Source organism: Petaurus breviceps, unplaced genomic scaffold (genome assembly GCF_028583685.1).
Source record: "Petaurus breviceps papuanus isolate PSGF00001 unplaced genomic scaffold, PetGlider_PUasm1.0 224, whole genome shotgun sequence".
In the NCBI taxonomy this organism is placed as follows: domain Eukaryota; kingdom Metazoa; phylum Chordata; class Mammalia; order Diprotodontia; family Petauridae; genus Petaurus; species Petaurus breviceps.
Window position 1 is genome coordinate 4,328,424 of NW_027185887.1, and position 22,605 is coordinate 4,351,028.

Consider the following 22,605-nt stretch of genomic DNA (forward strand, 5'->3'; position numbering starts at 1 on the left):
ATCTATCTATCTATCTATCTATCTATCTATCTATCTATCTATCTATCTATCTATCTATCTATCTATCTATCTATCTATGTTGCTAATTAATATAATATGTCCTCATACTAACCAATAGCTATAAATCAGACCTGAGGTCAACTTGGTGAGGTCTATCCCTTTCAGGGGAGAGAAAGCAAAAGGATCTTCATAAAAGCCTTGCCACCTTCCCACCTTCTTAGTCAGTTCTTCTTTAAGCCTTTACCCTACTTTTATATATCCTACTCAGATAGATTTAGTATCCAAATATGCCACTCATAATTATTACTAAGTTTTTATCATGTCTTCCATAAGCCTCAAGTACATTGCACCCAATTTATTTTATTTTGAGCCTTATCTCTGGATACCTCCATGCTTTCCTGTACATGGATTCTCTGTGCTCTGTACTGGTGATTGAGAGAATGAGGCTTAATCATTGGGCAGACCAAGGAAACAGGACTTGAGCTTAATATAAGTAAGACACAAACACCTTAACCTACCAATCAATTAATAAGCCTATTTTAAGCACTAATTATGTGCCAGGCATCATACTGAATCTGAGGATGCAAAGAAAAAGCAAAAAAAAAAAGCCTTTGCTTTTAAGGATCTTAGAATCGAATGGGACAGAAACTGTAAATCAGGACATAAATTGGGATTATATATATAATAAGCACAAAGTACATGGTAGGCTAACACTAGAGGGAGTAATACTTGCAGCTGGGGGAACAGGGATGGAAGCAGGAATCCAGGTTTATTTTTTAAATTTTATTTTAGACTCAAATGCCAGAACACAAATACAGAATAGAGAAAAGAAGCAAAACATTATCTATAAGCTTAGATATTAGAACTTAAATACAAAGAAAGAAAAAAAGCCCATTGTGTGCATAGCAGAACATGAGAGGGTTCAAAATATGTAACAATAAATTTTCATTTCCAGAAAGTCTAGATCATAAATAATACTCGTGTTGAGAATTGTTCATGTTTTCTTTGATTCCTTGTGAGTTTTGAGTTTTCTTTTGTTCTCTTCTGTGAACTTTTTTGGTTCTTGGTTCTTTTCTCCCCTCCCCCTTAAAGGCTACAATAAAATTTAGATATGTTCTTCTATAGCTATATATATATATATATATATATATATATATATATATGCACATATGCATACATATATAGACAAGCGTATTCCCCAAGCATATTCTACTCCTAATCTTTGTTTTTATGTTTGTGCATATCTCTTGTTTCCTATCTGTCCTGCCTCCTCTACTTTACTTCTAACTACTACCTTGCCCCCCCTATTACTTGCCTACGCTCTCCAAGGATCCCTCCCTATCTTCCCATTCCCATAAATCTAAACACCCTTCTATACCCCTATTTTACCTATTTCTTCATTCTCCCCTCTAAATATCCCTCCCTTCTCTATGCCCCTACCATTTTATTTCTTCTGAATTTAGAGGACTTTTATACTCTTCTAAATATATATATGTATTGTTCCCCCTTAAACCCATTGGGATGAAAGCAGGTTACTAGAATGTAAATCCAATCACAAGATGCTCTCCAGAAGACTGCTTCTGTGAATAACTTTAAGGATCTAATTGTATAGTATAGCAAAGTCTCTATTTCTTTAGCAATAAACTAAAGCAAAACATTCAATAAAATAAAGCCCAAAATTCACAAAAATATAACATGACATTACTAAGGTGGTCACATAGTCCTAAACAAAACATATCATTCAGTAAGTTACATCTCCTCAGTCAATACAGTGTCCAAGTAAAGTCTTCTTTCATTTTCACTTGAGGCTAGCTTCCAATCATCCTTAAGGGGTAGAGGAAATAACAAACACCACCCACCCCTAGGTCACAGTAAGTTACAATATCATCAGTCAATACTGAGTACCCAATTATAATCTTTCATCTTAACTTGAGGCTGACTTCCAAACCCCAGGACTGCCTCTTCCACAGACTATTTGACCGCTCCAGTTCTTGCCTGGATTCATAGGATTCACAAGCAGTTCTCTGCTCTGGTTCTATATCTCAGTTTATTGCTCCACTCCAAGCTCTTCAAAGTTCTGTTTCTAGGAACACAAAGCTTAACAGAGCTACAGCAATATTTACACACATTAAGCTTAACAGAGCTACAACAATATTTACACACATTAAGCTTAACAGAGCTACAACAATATTTACACACATTGCCAGTGCTATCATCTCAATTCACTTTCTGTCTGACAAAGTAACACAACACAAAAGACAAGGCTTCTGTCTGAGAAATCAAACACAAATAAACAGTAAAGTCCCAGGGCTTCTGTCATAGCAATAAAATCCTCTTTCAAGACTTCTGCCTAAAAGCAACAGACAGGATGCTTTTGTCAGACAGACCAACAGACAGAGTGCTACAGAGTGCAAACATCATAAGCATCCTCCCTCTCAGTTCTGCTTGGTCCCACTTGTGTTCTAGCCTTTCTCTGCTCTGCTCCTTTTTGTTCCACCCTTCCCGTTCCACTCTTTTGGCAAGCTCCTCCCTCTGTGGGTTCCGTGTGATGATGTTAGGCCTAGGCAGGAAAGGTCTCCAAACTCCCTTAGGCCTATTAAGCGCAGCACAAATGTATAGTTTCCAACAAAAACTTGACACAATCAAAGGCAGGGCTCAACCGGCACTTGAATAGCTGAGACAAGCAGCAAAGTACTACTTTGCTTGCCATTACACAAAACTACTAGCTCTCCTCCTCCATCTCATTCCTCTGTATCTATTCTTTCTTTTGCACCTCATTTATAAAAAATTATTACTCTAAATGGTTTTACTTTTAAAATTCATATCATATGAATTTAAATGGTTTTACTTTTTAAATTCATATCATAAATGGTTTTACTTTTTAAATTCATATCATACTCAGGTTTACTACAATCTTTCTTAGGAGCTGTTCGATTATTAATAAGAATCATAGACATACATTTTACATTATATATACATATACATACACACATATAAACTAAACAGTCTGTCCTTATGAATCCCTTATAATCAGTCTTTGGTATGTATCTTATATTTCTCTTGGTTCCTGTATGTTGAATCTTCTATTAAATTGAGGATTTTCTTAAACAATGTCTTGGAAGTCTGAGAGTTTATCAAATGTGTATTTTTTAAAAAAATTCGAATAATATTCAACTTTTCAGGGGATTATATTTTCAGCTGTAGCCACAGTTATTTTGCTCTTTGATATATTGTGCTCCAAGACCTGTGGTCCTTTAATATCTCTGCTTCTAGTTCTTGTGTGATTCTGATTGTGGCACCATCATATTTAAAATGTTTTAATCTTCTTTTAATATTTTATCCTTGAGCTGGGGGTTTTGTAATATGACTATGCTATTCCTATGTGTTTTCCTCATAGAATCTCTTTTAAGTGGTGATCCATGGATTTTTTCTATTTCTACTTTCCCCCTCTTGTCCTAATGCTTCAGGACAATTTTCTTTAATTATTTCTTGTATTATTGTATCAAGATTCTTTTCTTGATCATAACTTTCAGTTAGTTTGATTATTTTTATATTTTTTCTTCTTAATCTATTCTTCAAATCTGTTTTGTTCTTATAAGATATTTTACTTTCTCTTCTATTTTTTTCATTATTCATATTTTGTTTAATTATTTCTTGATCTCTTATAATTTTGCTGACTTCACTTTGCCCAATTTTAATTTTCAATGTGTCTTTTTTTCCCCTTAAGATTCTGGATCTCCTTTTCTAATTGGCTGATTTTCCTTTCGTAACCTTCTTGTTTTTCTTTTATTATTCTTATGCTTTAAAAATTTTATTTAATTTTTAAAAGTTTTTTCTCCATGTCTGTCATTTGTTTTTTAAAGTCTTTTTAAAGATCTATGAATTCTTTTTCAGGCAGGTGATCATTTGATGTTACTCTTTGAGGATTTCTTTACTTCAATATCCTCTTCTGAAGATGAACCCCAGTCATCTCTATTCCCATAATAGCTTTCTGTGTTTGGATTCTTTCTCCTTTGCTGGTGTATTTTTTGTGGTAATAGTTTAATTTTTGTAATAACCTCTAGTCCTGGGGTATGGTACTTCTTGCCCCAATCTTTAATTCTCCCCTCTAGCCTGGAACCAAAGCCAAACCTCCAATCTCCTGTAAGTGATTGTGGCCAAGGACTGCCCCATTGCTTCTGTACTCACTGGGTGTGTGCTGGTTCCTTCTTAACCCCCACTGCTCTTTGCAGCACATCTGGGTCTGACATTCCTTATCAGCAGAGGTTCCCTCAATTTTCCCAGTATCAAATGCCCAGCTCCCCTCACTATCCCAGTGGTAAAATTTCCTGTGGCTGGGGTCAAAGCAAATTCTCAAACCAACCAACCCCAGGACTTGCCACTCATTGTTTAAAGGGAACCTACCCTGGAGGTGTTTGATCTTCATAGGGCCCAAACCTTATCCTGGAATTTTTTCCAATCTTTTCAAACTGTCGCAGGAAGACCTTGGTTGTGCCCCTATTCTTATTTATCTCCACCCATACTTTGTTTGCCCTAAGGTCCTATCTTAACTCTTTTGTGGGGGAAATCTTGAGAGCTTGGTATTTTGTGACCTATTCTGTCATCTTTGCAGAATCCTCCTGGTTTTCTAATTTAATATGGTCACCTCCTTTCAGCTTGCAACTGATTTATAGACACTCTGCCTCTTCTACTTTGGAAAGTAGGCTCTGAGGGTGGAATGGGGTGGTGGTGGTGGAGATAATTTATTAAGCAGAAAGAAGCAAAGAAGATGTAAGTACAAAAGACTCAGACACAACACAAAATCCAATTATTTAATAAGATCTGTTGTTTCATCTTACTGCTGATCTTCAGATAGCTTTCTCCTCCCCAGATGTTATGTTCTTTGTTATCTTCCATTTTCTGGTCTGTATAGTCAAAGTTATGGCTTTTTCAGTAGCAAAATATATCTGTGAGAGTTAGACTATAAGGCAAGCTTAGTGCTCCAGAATCATTGCTTCAAATTGTGCTGGAGAGGACTTTTGGGAATTCCTTGGACAACAAGGAGATCAAATCAATTAATACTTAAAGAAATTAATTCAGGTCTTTCATTGGAAGGTCAAATACTGAAGCTGAAGCTTAAATACTTTGGTTACATAATGTGAAGACAGGGCTCATTGGAAAAGACTCATGTTGGGAAAGATTGAAGGTAAAAAGAAAGGGAACAGCAGAAGATGAGATGGATAGATTGTCATAGAAAGAGTGAACATGTCCTGACTTCAAGAAATAGTGGAGGATAGAAGAGCCTGGCATACTATGGTCCATGGGGTAAGAAGAGTCAAACATGACTGAACAGCAACAACAAAAACTTTCTGCAATCTTCTCAGCATCACTTTACCCCAGACAGTGCTCATTGTTCTCATGTGACTCTCCCTGATTGCTATCTAGAATACCCTTGTTTGTCCTCTTTAGCCCCTCCCTACTCATGGAACTTTCCAATTCCATCAAAAGTATAGGCATATATTGTCCTAGAGCAGGGGTTCCTAATCCAAAGATTCTATGGATAGATTTTGGTTGATCGCTAAACTTGTATTGGAAAAAACCCCACATCTTTATTCTTACTAATCTATAACTGATATTTAGCATTTTCTTCAATTATTTAAAAAGATTGTTCTGAGAAGAGGGCTAAAGGCTTCACCTTTAGACTGCCTATGAGGTACATGACACTAAAATTGTTTAAGTGCCCTAATCCTGGATTACTATTTCAGAATTACCTCATTATATTACAAATAAATCCCCACACTAAAGTTGTGAAACCCCTCTAGCATGATGCCATAAGCCCATTTAAAACATGGTTCCTATGAAACTAATTTCTTCTGTAATACTGTGTTCTAGAAATTGGTAATGTCACTATTTGGAATTTCTCTCTTTTGTCCCTGTTACTTCATTGGCTTTTATTTTATGTTTTTATTTTTTCCCTTTGGGCCTTTATCTCTGATATAAATCCCATAGGGGTCAGGGTGGGACAGGCTTATGCCACTTATTATTACAATCACCAGAACTTGGGGTGGTGGGGTAAACCCCCAAATGAGATAACATTTGGAAAGTGCTTAGTACAATGTCTGGGACATAGTAAGCACTTAAATACTTGTTTCTTTCCCTCTGCATCCCTCACCTCTTCTTATGGAAAGAGACAGGCTTAGCATAGGTTTACCAGAGGATGGGTTGGTGAGTTATTTATAAATCAAATTAAATATAAATATACACATGCAAATCAAATTTAAAAAAATAGTTTAGCAAATTATTTATTTAGCAAATTAAAAAAACAAAAACAGGAAAATGAAACTTTAATGACATATTTCTATAAAACTTTGGCCATTTATGATCTCTTTGAATTCCATGCCTCTGCTTTGTGCTAAGCTATTGTTGTGGTCATAGGCAGGATTCACTATATTCTCTCCCTACTCAGCTGTGGTAGTATTGGTATGAGCTTGGATAGTCTTTTCTAGGTAATTAATACAGTAAGGCCAGGTTAATAATGGCTGCTAATTCATTCACTATCCAGTTTTCATTTTAATAACAACTTATTATAGATGATAACCCAAATAAATTTGGAGTAGGTCTATGGGGGAGCCATTTTTGGTCAGGCTGACAATTCTGAATTCTGCAGATATCACAAACAAGGTGACTATACTTGGTAGGACAGGTCCTGTAAATTGATGAAGATTCATTGCTCAAAAGAATTTAAAATGATTCTATTGGAGAATAATTTCTTATCTCAAAGCCAATGTATTTTTCCAATCCATTCCTTGTGACAGGAATGTAGTCAGTCCAGTCTCATTCTATCAATTTCCTGTTGCAGTGGTTAAGAGTAAAACACAGAAGTTGGACATTGATATTATAAATGACTCCTGATGCCATTATTTTAATCAGTAGGATGTAAATATTGTCTGAAGCCTGATAATTTTCCTCTGGACTTCTACCTAGCTGGAGGACTGAAAAGCAATGATAGATCATTTTTTGCAGCACCAACTTCATTATAAGACAGGGTTCATTTTGGAGATTATTATATCTATAGATAAACACTTTCACATGCAACACGGAACTGAATTATATTCCTGGGCATCAGGGAAATGTTGATAGCAAAAAGAATACATCACTCAGTTAACAATGTCACAAATTGAGTGAGTAAATGAAAGTATCTCATATGAAAAATATGTAGTGATTCTTTTGAACAACAAACTTAATATGAGTCAGCAGTGTAATGTGGGAGCCAAAAGAGCTAATATGATATTAGCCTTCATGAAGAGAACACAGCATCCAGAGAAAAGGAGGTGATGGTTCCACTCTTCCTTGTCCCAATCACACCACTCCTAGTAGAGTACATCTAATTCTAGATGCCACATTTTAGAAACTTAATAGATCAGGACACGCTTGAGTGGAATGTATCCAGAACAGGGTGAGCAGAATGATGAAAGGACTTCAAGTCATTTTGTATGAGGAGTGGATGAAGAAACTAGGGACACAATCTGAAGAAGGTGAGACAGGGGTGATGTGACGGTAGTCCTCAAATATTGGAGAAGTCATCAAGCAGAAAAGTGGTTAAATGTGTCCTTGAATCCAAAGGGTACAACTGAGACTGATGGATGGAAATTATGGAGAAGTAAACCTGTGCTTAGCTTAAAAAACAAAACAAAACAAAACAAACCCAGTAATTCTAATAGAGCTAGATAGAAATAGAATGATTGCCTCAGTGGAGTGGTGAGTTATACCTCACTGGAGGTGAGGGTACAAGATGAGCCCTTCTTAGTTTTCTTGTAGAAATGATTAATGACTTGGTTTGAGATGGGATGAGGTAACCTTCTGTAGCACCAATGCACTATTTACAGCACCCATGATCACAATAGAGACCATGACTATAACTATTGCATGATGTTCGATCACAAAATATGCCAGACTTTCCAGATAGAAGATAAAGTTGAAGAATTTATTTAGACACCAGAAAACCAAATCCCTAAACCAGTAAGCTGAAGTACCAAAGACATCCAGAGGCCATGATAATGCTGAGAGCCACAGCATCCTTTAGTCTTCCCACAAATGAATACAAGATCAATATTTACTCACAAAACTCTCTATTTCCTTGCCTAAGCTCTTCTGTCCCCAACTGTCTCCAACTGTCAGGCTTGCTCTGTCTGTGTTGTTCTCTACCAGTTTCTCTGTGGGTTCTCCTTCTCCTCAGCAAATTCCTCCTACCACCTGCTCCATGTGACTGCATTCAGCCTATCAGGGGGCAGAGATTATTTTCACAGCAGGGAAGCTTCAACACCCCCCCCCCCCACGTCTATTAAGGGGCAGGGAAGATCTTCAAATTCCCATTCCCATTACACCTTCTAACTCTAAGAATCTAGGAAATTAACTGAGATTGGCAGCAATATATCATCAATTAACAATGACACTTCCCAGAACAGATTTTATTCATGAGCCAAGAAGTGGCGATTAGATTTATGTTTGACTACAGAAAGGAGTTTGCACTGATGATTGGAGGTTATATGGAGGCAAATTTTAGCTTGGTGGAAGGAATTAAATTTTTAATCATTCAAACTGTCCCAAGATGGAGTAAGCTAACTTGTAAGGCAGTGAGCTCACTCCTACGCAAAGTATTTAATCAGAGACTAGATAATCACCTGTCAGAGATATTTTATAGAGGACTTTTTCCTTTTGTTAGAAGTTCAAGTAGATGATACCCTAAGATAATTTTGTCTAACTCTATCTATCTGTCTGTCTATCTATCTATCATTCTAAGTGCAATTTTTTTCTTTTTAATTTTTTTTTGGTGGGGGGGAATGCAGGGCAATTGGGGCTACGCAACTTGTCCAAGGTCACATGGCTAGTAAGTGTTAAGCGTCTGAGGCTGGATTTCAACTCAGGTCCTCCTGACTTCAGGGCTGGTGCTCTATTCACTGTGCCACTTATCCACCCCAGTGCAATTTCTTAAAATATACTTCCAAATAGGAAGAACATGTGCAGAAAACAACTAGCATCAAAATGTACAGTAATATGCTGTATGGTGACTTGCTATAGGATAGTCATAAGAAAAGTGCACAGAAGAAACAGGGAAGCACAATATCAGCAATTTAGTAGTATTATTGTGGAATGCCAAGAAAACAATAATTAATTAATGATAGACAAACCTAGCATGCAACTATAGAATATAGATCAATCAACTGGCAAGAATTTATTAAATGACTAAAATACTCCAGACATGGTGTCCAGACAAGAGTCCTTACATGGGGATTAAGAGTAGTGCTGCTCCTGGTATACTTTCCTTGGTGAAAAATCTTTTGGAAAATGATGACACTTTAACTTGTGAGATATTGATGGAATCTATTACATCAGAGTATGCTGATTACCATCAAATTGATAGAAACATTATCCTAATAAGTTCAACAGATGAGACAATATTCCCAGGGATAAACAGAAAAGTGGAAGAATTACAAACTTGGGAATGGATATACAGAAAACACCCAAGTTTAGTGTAAATCTTTTAATTTAAGTGAACAATCATATTCTAAGTGAAAATAGACTGAACTACTGATGCACCCGATCACTGGTTAATACAAGAAATGTCTGACAAACTAAGTACATGATTTATTGGTCATGAATTTTGCCAGAGTGAAGTGACAGTATTAATAAATGCATTGCTTAGAACATGTCCAAAAGACCATGAACTATGTAGCCAATAACATCTTCTTTGTAGAAAAGTTAAAACAATGATGTAATTCAAGATGATGATTACTCTTTGAATTGGAGACAACTTTCAAACAGTAAAATAAAATCTAATAGTATGTACCCTTTAAAAAAAAACATGACTTTTTTTTGAGCAGAAATATTGTAACATGGGCAGTGGATAGAATTCTGGGCCTGGAGTCAGGAAGACTCATCTTTCTGAATTCAAATCTGGCTTTAGGCACTTCATAGCTGTGTGACCCTGGGCAAGTCACTTAATCCTGTTTGCCTCACTTTCATCATCTGTAAAAGTGAACTGGAAAAGGAAATGGCAAATCACTCCAATATCTTTGCCAAGGAAATCCCAAATGAGATCACAAGGATTTGGACACAATTGAAACTGTTGAATAAGAATAACAAAGCAGTTGTGATACTAATTTGCTGTGTGATCCTGTGCAAGTCACTTAATCTCTTATTTTAATTTAATTCTCTGTAAAGGGAAGAGTATAACTGCCTACTTCCTGGGAAGGTATAAGGAGATAATATGCATGAAACACTTTATATAATGCTAAATAAATGACAGGGATTACATGTGGACATTAATTTTTTTAGACACATTTTTATACATGTATAACACTTTCCTGGGCAATGTAATCTTTAATTCTTGAAAAATAATGGTGTATATGAGAATTATTCCAATGCCCAAGAATTACAACAAACCAAATTTTTTCCTGTATAATAAGTATTTAAAATTAATGAATTTGAAACTAAAATTTCAAATTTTTATAATATTTTATTTTTCTCCTCAGGCACATGTAAAAACAATTTGTAACTTAAAAAAAAATTGAGTTCTGTATTCTCTCTCTGCCTCCCTCCTTTCCCCCTTCCCTGAGATAGTAAGCAATCTGATGTAGGTTATACATGTATAATCATATAAAACATATTTCCATATTAGTCATTTTATGGAGGAAACATTTGAACCAAAAAAGAAAGAAAGAAGGAAAGAAAAGAAAAATATTATGCTTTCAGCTGCATTCAGACTCCAGTTTTTTCTCTGGAGGTGGATAACATTTTTCATCATGAATCTTTTGAGATTATCTTTGATTGTTATATTGCTAACAATAGTTGTTATACCTAGTTGTTCATTGTATAATATTGCTGGTACTGTGTACAATGTTCTCCTGGTTCTGCTCACTTTACTCTGCATCAGTTTACATACTTTCCAGGTTTTCCTGAAATCATCCTGCTCGTCATTTCTTATAGCACAATAGTATTCCATCATATTCATATAACACAACTTGTTCAGCCATTTCCCAATTGATGGGCATTCCCCCAATTCCCGTTTCTTAGTTACAAAAAGAGCTGCTGCAAATGTTTTTGTACAGGCAGATCCTTTTCCCTTAAAAAAAATCTTTGGGATATAGATCTAGCAGTGGTATTACTAGGCCAAAGAGTGTGCATAGTTTTACAGTTCTTTGGATATAGTTCCAAATTGCTTTTCAGAATGGTTGGATGAATTCACAACTCTGCCTACAATGCATTAGTGTCCCAATTTCCCTACATCCTCTCCAGCATATGTAATTTTATTTTTCTGTCATATTAGCCAATCTGATAGGTTTAAGGTGGTACCTCAAGTTGTTTTAATTTGCATTTCTCTAATCAATAGTAATTTAGAGCACTTTTATATGATTGTTGAGAGCTTTGATAAAATGCCTGTTCATATCCTTTGATTATTTATCAATTGGGAAATGACTTGTATTCTTATAAATTTGACTCAGTTCTTTATATATTTGAGAAATGAGGCCTTTATCACAGATACTTGCTATAAAATTTTTCCCTCTAGTATTTTGCTTTTTTTCTGATCTTGGTTGTGTCAATTTTGTTTGTGAAAACCCTTTTTAATTTAATACAATCAAAATTATCCATTTTGCATTTGTAATGCTCTTTATCTCTTCTTAAATTTTGCCCTTATCCATATATCTGACAGTTAAACTATTTTATGCTTCCCTAATTTGCTTATGGTATTACCTTTTATGTATATGGTATATTGTGTGAGATGTTGGTCTATGTCTAGTTTCTGCTATACTGTTTTCCAGTGTTTCCAGCAGTTTTTGTCAAATAAAGAGTTCTTGTCCCAAAAGCTTATGTCTTTGGGTTTATCAAATGCTAAATTACTGTAGTCATTTACTACAATGTATTGTGGACTTATTCTGCTGATACACCACTCTATTTCTTCTCCAGAGCCAGATTGTTTTGATGATTACCACTTTGTACTACAGTTTGTTATTTGGTATTACTAGGTCACCTTCCTTTACATTTTATTTTCATTGATTCCTTTGATATTGTTAACTTTTTCATTTAAAATTGTTAATGATGATCTTTGAATTATAGGCAATAAGGTAGGTATAAAAGGCTTCACTCAAGCAATACAAATTATTCTATGCTTTTTTTTCAGGTCCTTTACCATTTACATAAAAAACTGAAAAATATGTCAAAGAAGTCAGAAGCATCAAAGAAAAAGGTGAAGTTGCACATATCTACAATGTTTCATCCCTAAGCATCCTTTTCATTTTGACTTCAAATCTTAGAGTATATTTATTCTTAATTCCAAGCATTTGATATCCTAACACAAACTTTTAACATATTTCCATTAGACATTGGGGCAGTGCGTTAACATAAAGGGAAAGAAAACACAAATAAATGTTTATAATAGAATTAATCCTGGGGGAGATTAATGTATTTTTTTAAAAAAGATATTGGCCCTTAAAAGAAGAAGTGGATAGGGGTAATTAGAATCAGAATATAGAGGAACAAACTTATGATAAACTCTCTCCCTTCTACAGTACACTCACTGTCCTGTTCCAAACTCTTCCAGAAAAGCATTGCTTTATTCAGTTGGATGTGAGTTTTGTGAATACTGTGATGCCCTCACCTCTCTGTAAAAAAGATTTCATGCTGTCCTTTGATTTTTGCAGTCTCATATTTGTGCATGGTCAGAGAAGAGAATATGGAAAGGTGTATAAAGAGTTGGGGCAAAATTATCTCCTTGCTATTGTCTTTCCTGATAAATGAATTCTAGTCTAAACAAGTCTCCTTTGATTAATGTTAAAACATGCACCTGTCCAATTTTTATTTATTTTTCAAGTTTTTATATTTTCAAGAAACACTGCATTCTCTGGAACTAAATTATCTTGACTCTTGTTTTGACAGTATTTATCTGATTTCTATTTGGCACAGAATAACCAGGACTTCAGGCAGTATAACCATGGTGATGGAGGGAGACATTTCTAATTATTTTACCTGTAAGAGTAGTCATAGTTTCTTAAAGATTTTCTATTCTATTTTTTCAAACTGAATATTTTAGGTAAAAGGTTTCATTAGTTGGGAGAAAGAGGACTGTGCTACAGAAAATTATCTTTAAACAAAATAGTAATATGAAAGAACAATTCATAGAACCAGAGCATCTCAGGGTTGGCAGGAATGCTAGAAATTACAAATACTTTAACTTGATAATGAATGTAGAAAATTCTGATACCACATAGTATCTCACATGGATGAAACCTCTATTGTAATATATTTCGTGATGCTGAACTTATTACATCAATTGTGTCCCATCCTATTTAAAAAAAAATTGTTTTTCATATCCTATTTGGTTCAAGAGATAACTGATTTTTCCTCCATCTAGAAGTTTGCTCCTTATAATAAAGAATAAAAAATGCATCTCAGCAAAAATAACACATTAATCAGTTAGATTTTATATATATATATATATATTAGTTTCCTTATTCATAATTCCCATCTCTTCACAAATGAGAAGGAAGTACATTCTTATATTTTTTCTTCAAGATCAAGATTGGTTATTATAGTTACATGAGTATTAGTTTAAATTTTTGTTTTTCTTTCTATTCATATTAGTCTAATCAGTGCATTTTGTTTTCCTTGTTATGCTTGCTTCATTTTGTATCAGTTCATATGTCTTCATATTCTTCCCTTTGTTCTTTATATATATTTTAATGACACATCAATATTCCATAACATTCTTGTACTATAATTTGTTTAGCCATTCCCCCAATAGATAACTATGTATTTTGTTTCCATTTTTAACTTTGAAAAGTAGTTACAAACTTTTTTACCTTTGTATCTTTGACCTCCTAGGGGCATTTGCTAAGCACTGGGGATTCTGGGTTAAAGGGTATATAGCTATACATTTTACTTACTTAAGATGATTTCAAATGAGTTTCCAAAATGGTTGGATCAATTCACAAGTCATACATCAAGGTGTTAATATTTTTGCTTCTCTACTGTCCCTTAAAAATTGATTATTCTTATTTTTTCCATCCTTGTCAACTATTATATTTTTAAACAATTCCTATTTTTAGAAAGTTCTTCCTTTGATTAAATGGAAATTTGCTTCCAGATTGCTGGATAATTCAAATATCCTTTAGCCCTTCAAGTATCCTTTCTGGGACATAATGTCCAATCTCTTGACCTGGACTTGTCACTTTTTTTGGATACATCTCTGAAAATACAGTTACTAGCATTGAATGTGATATTCCCTGCATAGTTTTGTCTGTTCACAATATTATCTCTTTTATTCTGAATGTTGTGTTTCTGTTAATACAGTCCAAGATTGCATTGTTTTTTTGATTCATAATGAGTTTTCAATCAGTAAATTATCCTTTTTTAAAAAACACTTTTAAAAGTCACTTTTGGAGTGGCTAGGTGGCACAGTGAATAGAGCACCAGCCCTGGAGTCAAGAGGACTTGAGTTCAAATCTGGCCTCAGACATTTAAAACATACACAAACACACACATGAACACATACATGTGCACACACAAAACTAGCTGTGTGACCTTGGGCAAGTCACTTAACACCAGTTGCCTTACCTTTCCCCTCCCCCAAAAAATCACTTTGAAGAAACAGATATTTCATAGCCTTTTATTCCTTTGTAGGTGACATTTAACCCCCAAGTGGAAGATGTTACATTTTATTCCTGTTAAATTTCATATTGTTAATTTGGGCCTACTGTTGCTGAAGCTCCTCTAAATCTTTTTGGATCCTGATTTGTGCAGAAGTTTTCCTACTGGAAGCCAACTAGAAAATTCATGAGGCATGCTCCAAGCTTAAGAGCTTAAATGGATACTCTTTAGATATTTCATTAGTAAAACATTACTGGCAGATGAGTATACACAGGGATTCAGGGTCATATCCAATAAATGGTTATAGAAACTCAACAGTAATTTGAGGAATGCATCAGACTTGGAGAGAATATATCTTAGAAAAAAAGCATTCTAGCATCTTCACATTCAAGACATAAAAAGGAGAAATTTGGGTGTAGTGTCACATGCATTATAATTTTGAAAATGCAGATTTCAGAGAGTTTAGAGAAAGGATAGGATTCATTGGGTATAAAATTCTACAGAATTGTTATCATAAGAGGTGAGGGAAGTATTCAATGATGAAATGCTAGCAACATAATAATACATGATTCTAATGAGGAAAAAATGAAATGACTGACTGAAGTAATGAATTTAGATATAGAAAGAATTCATCAGCCAACTTAAATATTAAAAAAGACCACTTAGAAAAATAATACAGTTTTGGCTTCTATAAACCTTTCTGTACCAGCTATTCAGCATGAAAGAAAATACATCTAGGCTTCACTATGCATATACATGATAAAGTAATGGGATTAATAATTTTGATAATGTTAATAATTTTATTAATTATATAACCATATTTCCACCAACTTTTACTTTTAGAATGTTTTAATAGAACTTTAAGTTGATTTACCAAATAGTCTCTATATTTCATAGCCAAGATTTTTATATCCTCTGGGGGATAGATATATTCCCAGGTGGTTGAATCCCTGGTGTCAAATATAGAAACAAGGACTATGAACTGAGGTTGAATAAAAAATGAATTACATGGTCCTAGAAATATAATGAAAGATAAAGTTCAGAAGAAATTGAAACTAGTAATAAATGTAAAGAACAAGGGAAATACCTTTTTAAGCTATGTTGAAAGCAAGAGGAATTTTAAAGAAAGAATAAGACTGATGCTTTGGGAGGATAGGAAGATGATAACTGATAACTCACACTTAAGAGAAAGTAGAACTATTCAACTCTAATTTTATTTCTGTTTCCTCTCCCAAGAAGGATCTTTGAACTAGGAAATATAAATTAAAAATGGTCAACAGTAAATGAGACAATAGCACTGAGAGGTCTCAATGAGAATTAGAATGAGACAATCAAGTATAATATTGTAGTGGTTGATAAATCTACATACAGCAACTCTATGGTGAGACCTACATGTTTTATAAAATCTGAGAGAACTAGGAAATAAATGGTCTGTCAGAAATTAGGTTTAGAGCAAGAAGTTGCAACTTATAGTATAGGTAAGTCAACAATCACTTACTAAGCATCTACTATATAGTAGACAGTATGCTAAGTTATAGGGATACAACATAAATGCAGAAGAGTCCCTGCTTTCAAGAAGCTCACAGTTTAATGGGTTAGAAAGCGTTCAAACTACTATGTACAAATGGACTATATACAAGATAGAGGAGATAATCAACACAGGGAAGGCAGCATTAAGAAGAATCTGAGAAGACTTCTTGTACAAAGTAAGATTTTAGCTGGCACTTGAGGAATGTGAAGAAGAAATGAGGAAGGACAGATTTCCATGTGTAAGGGACAGCCTGTGAAAATGTGTGGAGCTGGGAAACAGAATATCTTGTTTAAGAAACAGGAGGAGGCTGGAGTCCTTGGATCAAAGAGTACAGGGAGTAAATCAAGTATAAGAATATTGTAAATATAGGAGGGGGCCCAGTTATTAAGGACTTTGAGTTACAGGAGATTTTATGTTTCATCCTGGAGGTGATAGGAAGAAATTGGAGTTTATTAAATAGAGGTAGGCATGACATCATCAAGCCTGCATTTTCTGACAGTTGAGTGGATGATGGATTGGAATGGAGAGTGCAACAACACTATAAGGCAAAACAACTGTGATGGTTGCAAGAACTGTGATCAATACAATGACTAATTCATGATTCCAGATGACTGAACATACAGTACACCTGCTCAAAGAGATGTGAGAAATTTGCTTCACTATATATATGTATACACACACACATATATGTTACAAAGAATTTGTTTCTCTTTTCTCCTTTGTCAGTGGGGTGAAAGATAAGACTTCTTTTAGTTTAAAAAATAACAGGGAGATTAGGTTGCTACAGAGGTGAGATGTTGCATGCACTTTCAAATGGAGTCATTATATGTTTAGTTTTATTTAATTGTCTTACTTTTTTTCAAGAGATCTCTTACATAGTTGAGGGATGATCTGTAAATCTTTATAATATGAAAATAAGCACATAAACAAAATTTTAGAAAAAGAACAACAATTAGTTCAACCAGTATGGAAAATATTTTGGAATTGTAGCCCAAATGCCACTAAATGATATAGAATTCTATGCTGGTAATACCTCTCTATCTCACATACATACATACATACATACATACATACATACATGTATATACATATTTCAAAGAGTGAAAATCAAGGGAAAGGAATCACATGCACAAATATTTCTAGTAGAACTTTTTGTGTTAACAAAGAACTATAAAAATACAGATACTCGTCTAATGGAAATGCCTGGTCAAACTATGTTATATGAAAAGGATTATTATTTTATCATCAGAACTGATGAAAATGAAGAATTGAGAGATTTTGAAAATGCTTGTGTAAATAATTGAATTGTTTTTCAATGGCAAGGGCCAAGTAGCAGTTAGATAATATGAATTTATGGGTGACCCAATTAGCACATAAATTAAAATTAAAAGATCAGTTTATATTTTAATGGGACATCCAATCTCAATGAGTGTTCTGGGTATTCAATTTAAGAAGTTGTATTGGGGGGTAATAACAGCACCTACTTCATAGGTTTGTTGTGAAGATTAAATTAGATATTTGTAAAGTGATTAGCATAGTGCTTGTCATGTGGTAGGTGCTACATAAAAGCATATCCTTTCCCCTTCCCCTTCTAGCTACCACTAATGATCATACCTTCAAGATCCTGTCCCTAAACTAGCATTTGTATGACTTCGGAAATAGAGATAGAATTAAGGAAATAACCCTTGGCAGCAGCAAGATCTATACGTATGACAGAGTGAAGGAGAAGAGAGGAGGAATGTAAGAATAATTCCAGTGGCTACCAGAGAGAGGTGAAAAGTTCTCATGTTCATATTTGATACAATTCAAAGTAAATTAAACATATTAAATATTTACTACATGTACTGTACTAGGTACCAGGAAGTTAAAGAAAAAAACAAAAAAAAATTTAAAAAATCCCCAGTACAGATCTCAAGGAATTGGCATTCTTATTGTGGCATGTAACATGCATAGATGATATAAGCAAATACAAAGTATATACAAAGTTATTTCAAGAGAGACATTTCTAATAACTGGAGGAATTGTGAGAAGCCTTAAGCAGAAAATAGCAACTGAGCTTTGAGAGAAATGAAGAGAGATGGAAGATAGCTATGAGCATTATTATCTAGAACTTCATAATGTCAGCTTGGTGGAACAGTGAACAGAATGCTGGGTCTGTAGTCAAGAAGACCTAAATTTAAAACTATGCATGTACACTTATCATCTGTGTGACCCTGGGTATGTCACTTAACCTGTGTATGCCCTCATTTATCAAATAGGAATAATAATGAGACCTATCTCCCAGAATTGTGAGGATCAAAAGAGAGAATATTTTAAAAACTCTTTGCAAATCATATGGTGCTATAGAAATGTTTTTCAGTTGCTAGATAAGTCCTAGCTGGTATTATTGCTAAGTTTCAAATAAGAGTAGTCTATTCTACTTGTCTTTTCTCTCTCACCAGCTATTCATTCCTCAACCTACTCCAGTCTCATTTTCTTTCCTGTAATTCCACTGAAAGTACTCTCTTTAAGCTCACTGATAATTTTTAAAGGAATTAAGTTGCTAGTTTTATATGCCTGACTTCCCTTGAGTTTTTTCTTGTAACATCATATTTACACTTCTCTTGACAATTAAGAGGCTTTGAAGTGTAATATGTATGACACATGAGGCTGTAATGTGCTTGAAGAGTGTCTGTGGCTGGACATATTAGGCTTTTAATGAGTGCTTATTGATTGACAGACTGTACTTATATTTAGCTGTTTCAGCAGATGGGGCCAGGATTTTGAGAAAAAGAGACAGCTACATGCTTCATAAAAGAAGTACAGGGTTTATTACCAGCATAGAAAACATTAATGAAACACACTCAATCATGTAAAAGTCATGCAAGAAAACATGTACTTCCACTTCATCACCACCCTTATGGTTGGCTCTGGGGGAATTAGGCTTCACTGACTCTGGCTATAGTCAAAAGACATGAATTCAAATGCCATCTATGATGATTATTACCTCTGTGACCTTAGACAAATCATTTAGTCTCTGTGGTCCCAAGTTTCTTCATTTTAAAATGATGCATTTGGGTTAGGTGGCCTCTGAGCTCTCTTCTAACTCTAATTCTATAATACTGTGATCCTGAATTGTACCTGGATAGGCACAGTAGCTGTTTGATTTTTATGCTGAAGAAGGAGTTTGAGCCTTATATGAATATAAGGTAAGCAAGCACTCTACTTTTGGTCTCAGGGACATCATGAATGGATATGTCAGTTCTTCTAGCTATTTTGAACTTCATTTTCCCTTCTGACCTTATCTTTCTTCCTTCTGCTATGAAAAAGCACAGTTTAAACAGACTGAATCATGAACTGAGTTTATTCCTAACTTTTTTTTCTCATTGCAATACTTTGAAATTGGCTTATAGACTTTGTGTAAACATAATGTGCTTGCCCTTTCCTCTGCTCCAAACATAATGTTTGAAAAATAATCATAATAATAATTATAATCCATGAAAAATTCAATTTTTCTTTATAATATCCTACTATGTGCTCCAGAAGATGGAAAATTGGGCTTATCCTGAGGAAGAGAATGATTGACAATTTTACAACATCCTGAAGGACCAAATAAAAGGAAATGAGCTTTTGTTGAAGCAAGAAAGTATGGCTAGGTATAGACAAGATGGTTTCTTAAAGTCCTTCCAAGTTTTGTATGAAAGAACAGTCATCAATTCTTTTGGTCCAAGTTACTTGATAAATTATTCCAGAAAAATTTCATTGTTCCCATCTGGCAGATAGATCTTTGAATATCTGCTTATCTTTTGAGCAAAGTTCCATCAGATATTTTGCTAGCAACATTTTTTTGAAGGAGAATTATATTCTTCACATGTCTTGAAAAAAGCTCATGCCCAAAGAAGAAAAGTAATAGAATTTAATGCATCAGACATTCACGGTAAAGAAATAAAAGGGAGAAAAGAGACAAGGTTAGAAAGAATCCACTACCAAGTTTAATAAGAATCCATGTAGAGATTTAATGCAGTTCCCATATCAGCATTTTCCTCCATCAAATGATTTTCTCTAATACACTGAATGGAAAAAATGGCGTAAGTGAGGAGCAAACATAACAGGTATAACCATGGCACTAATACGGTCCAAAAAACCCCTGTAAGAAGTAGTAAAAAAAATCATCAAAGAAAACAAGCTCCTTCTCTACTGGAAGCAAGCTTTCTAAGTCACATTCTGATATTTCAAAGGAGAAAAAAGCACAGGAAGACAGATGGTAAATTTTCCCATCAATTTCTATGGAAAACAGATCATAATTAGAGGTTACCATTAGGATTGAGTGAAGTATCTTTTGGAGAGACTATGTGTGGTAGCTTTTGTGTGAACTTCCACTTATTTCTTAGGTTTGAGATAAGAATTAGTCTTTTCCAGGAACAAAATGTAGTAGATGCTTAATGAATATTGAACCAAGTAGGCACCAGTTTGTTAATTGGAGAAAAAAAATGCATTACAGTGGCCAGGTCATCAACTTAGTTTGTGAAGTCTCTTAGTTGGATTGTAAATGTCTTTTTTTCTCCCTGAATCTGATAGCCAAGAAGCATTGATAAATTAAAAGAAATCTATATAAGGTCTTCTATTACCTAAACCTTGGATGAAAACAGTCATTTCTATTGTTGCTCGAATTTTCTTGCTTTTTATCATATATCTCTGTGAGCAAAATATGTCTGTCAGGGACAAGCATTCAATGGTATCAGATGACTTTGCTACTGATTTTTTTGACAGTCAGCTGAGTCAAAGAGAGCATATTTGATGATTTCTCCATATTTGCCATTTTCTTAACATTTCTCCTTTGCACCATTAGATTCTTAAACCCTGGAAGCAAAGTTTGTTAGAGAACAATAGAAAATGTTAGTATTTGGTGTTTTCCAATGACCTATGTCACTCTGCTAACATATATTAATTTTGTGAATGCTGAGTTTAATATAGTACAAGTTTCTCTCAGGGCTATTTCACATAGACCATAGGAAACTGTGGAAACTACTAAGTAGACAAAGTGATTATATGATCTGAGTCACATTTTGGTAAAAAAAAATGTCATGTCTAAAATTTTTAGATGAGCAGAAAGGGCAATTTTTCAACCTCTAGAATATCTCTAGCTATGAGTATTTAACAGAATGTGCAGGTTCTATATCACTTTGGTGATGTGTCACATATAAAATGATGGTGATATCAAAAATGCTCTTGGATTGTCTATCTGGATCACATAAATCATTAGTAATAAGTCAGAGGCTAGTCATACTTCAGAGTAACTGATAGACATAGGTGTGGGTCTTGTCCATGGTTCTGAGGTCTCTGGTGAAATTTTAAAAATGTGAAGTTAAAAGAGGTTAAAAGCTAAAAGATTCCCTTTAATGAATAAATCAATGAATGGAAAAACATTTATTAAGTACTTACTATATGCTAATCACTGAGGATACAAATAGAAAGAAAAAGATAGTTCTTTCTCCAAAGGAAAGCAATAGTTTGGGGAGACAATACATAAAAGAAATAAAACACAAGGAGGGTGGAAAGGGCCAGAAATCATAATGATGCAGCATTCAGATGGATGGCAGGGCCCAGGAGTCCTTAAGGTATATTATTATGCCAGACAATAGTGCCTGGAGATTTGCATAGAGAAAAGGCAAATAGTGTGATCCAGAATATCTTAGTATACTGCAGCAGGGCAGATCATAGAGCATTGTGGTCCTCCATATTTCTGGAAGTATTAGAGCTGTTTACTTCCATCTCATCTAAGTAGTATGAAAAATTATGTTGCTCTTCTTTTTTATTTATTTGTTTGTTTGCTTTTGGGAGGGCAATTGGGGTTAAGGGACTTGCCCAAGGTCACATGGCAAGTTTTTGTGTTAAGTGTCTGAGGCTGGATTTGAACTCAGGTCCTCCTGACTCCAGGGCTGGTCCTCTATTAACTGCACCACCTAACTTCCCCTTATGTTACCCTTCTTAATTGGCAGCCCTGATTGGACCTGAAAGCCTAGGGGTTATGGGAGGGGTGAAGAGATGGTGAATGGGGAGAGTTCACCTGTTGATGAGTCTTACCACTGCCAAACCACCCCAGAAACCTTTGTTTTCTCAAAGAAGTATGCTCTTTGCAAAGAATATGCTCTTTTGAAATATTTGTGACTATAATTGGATCTTGTTGCTAATCTAATTGTCAATAAATTGATGAGTTTAATTCTTTGTAAGATTGGTAGAAAGATATATAAAAAATTTCCCAAAGAGTAGGATTGAATAAGTTAGAGGGAAACATTTATTTTGCAAAGAAATGTTCTTTGACATATTGGGAAAATATAATTCTTAGTTTATTTCTTTTTGGCTAAATCCATTGTAAGCAAGTAAAATAATTGAATTGATAAAGGACTCTATCTATCTATCTATCTATCTATCTATCTATCTATCTATCTATCTATCTATCTATCTATCTATCT

The 22,605-nt window shown here is 34.5% G+C and overlaps 1 protein-coding gene across 1 annotated transcript in view; it reads left to right on the top strand.

The window, feature by feature from the left end:
* The window catches only part of GALR1 (galanin receptor 1), a 41,764-nt gene that overhangs the window by 9,993 nt on the left and 9,166 nt on the right, over positions 1–22,605 (top strand). Inside the window, exon 2 of the mRNA XM_069094933.1 lies at positions 12,158–12,223. Within this exon, the coding sequence (XP_068951034.1) occupies positions 12,158–12,223 (66 nt within the window). The remainder of the gene's footprint in view (positions 1–12,157; positions 12,224–22,605) is intronic.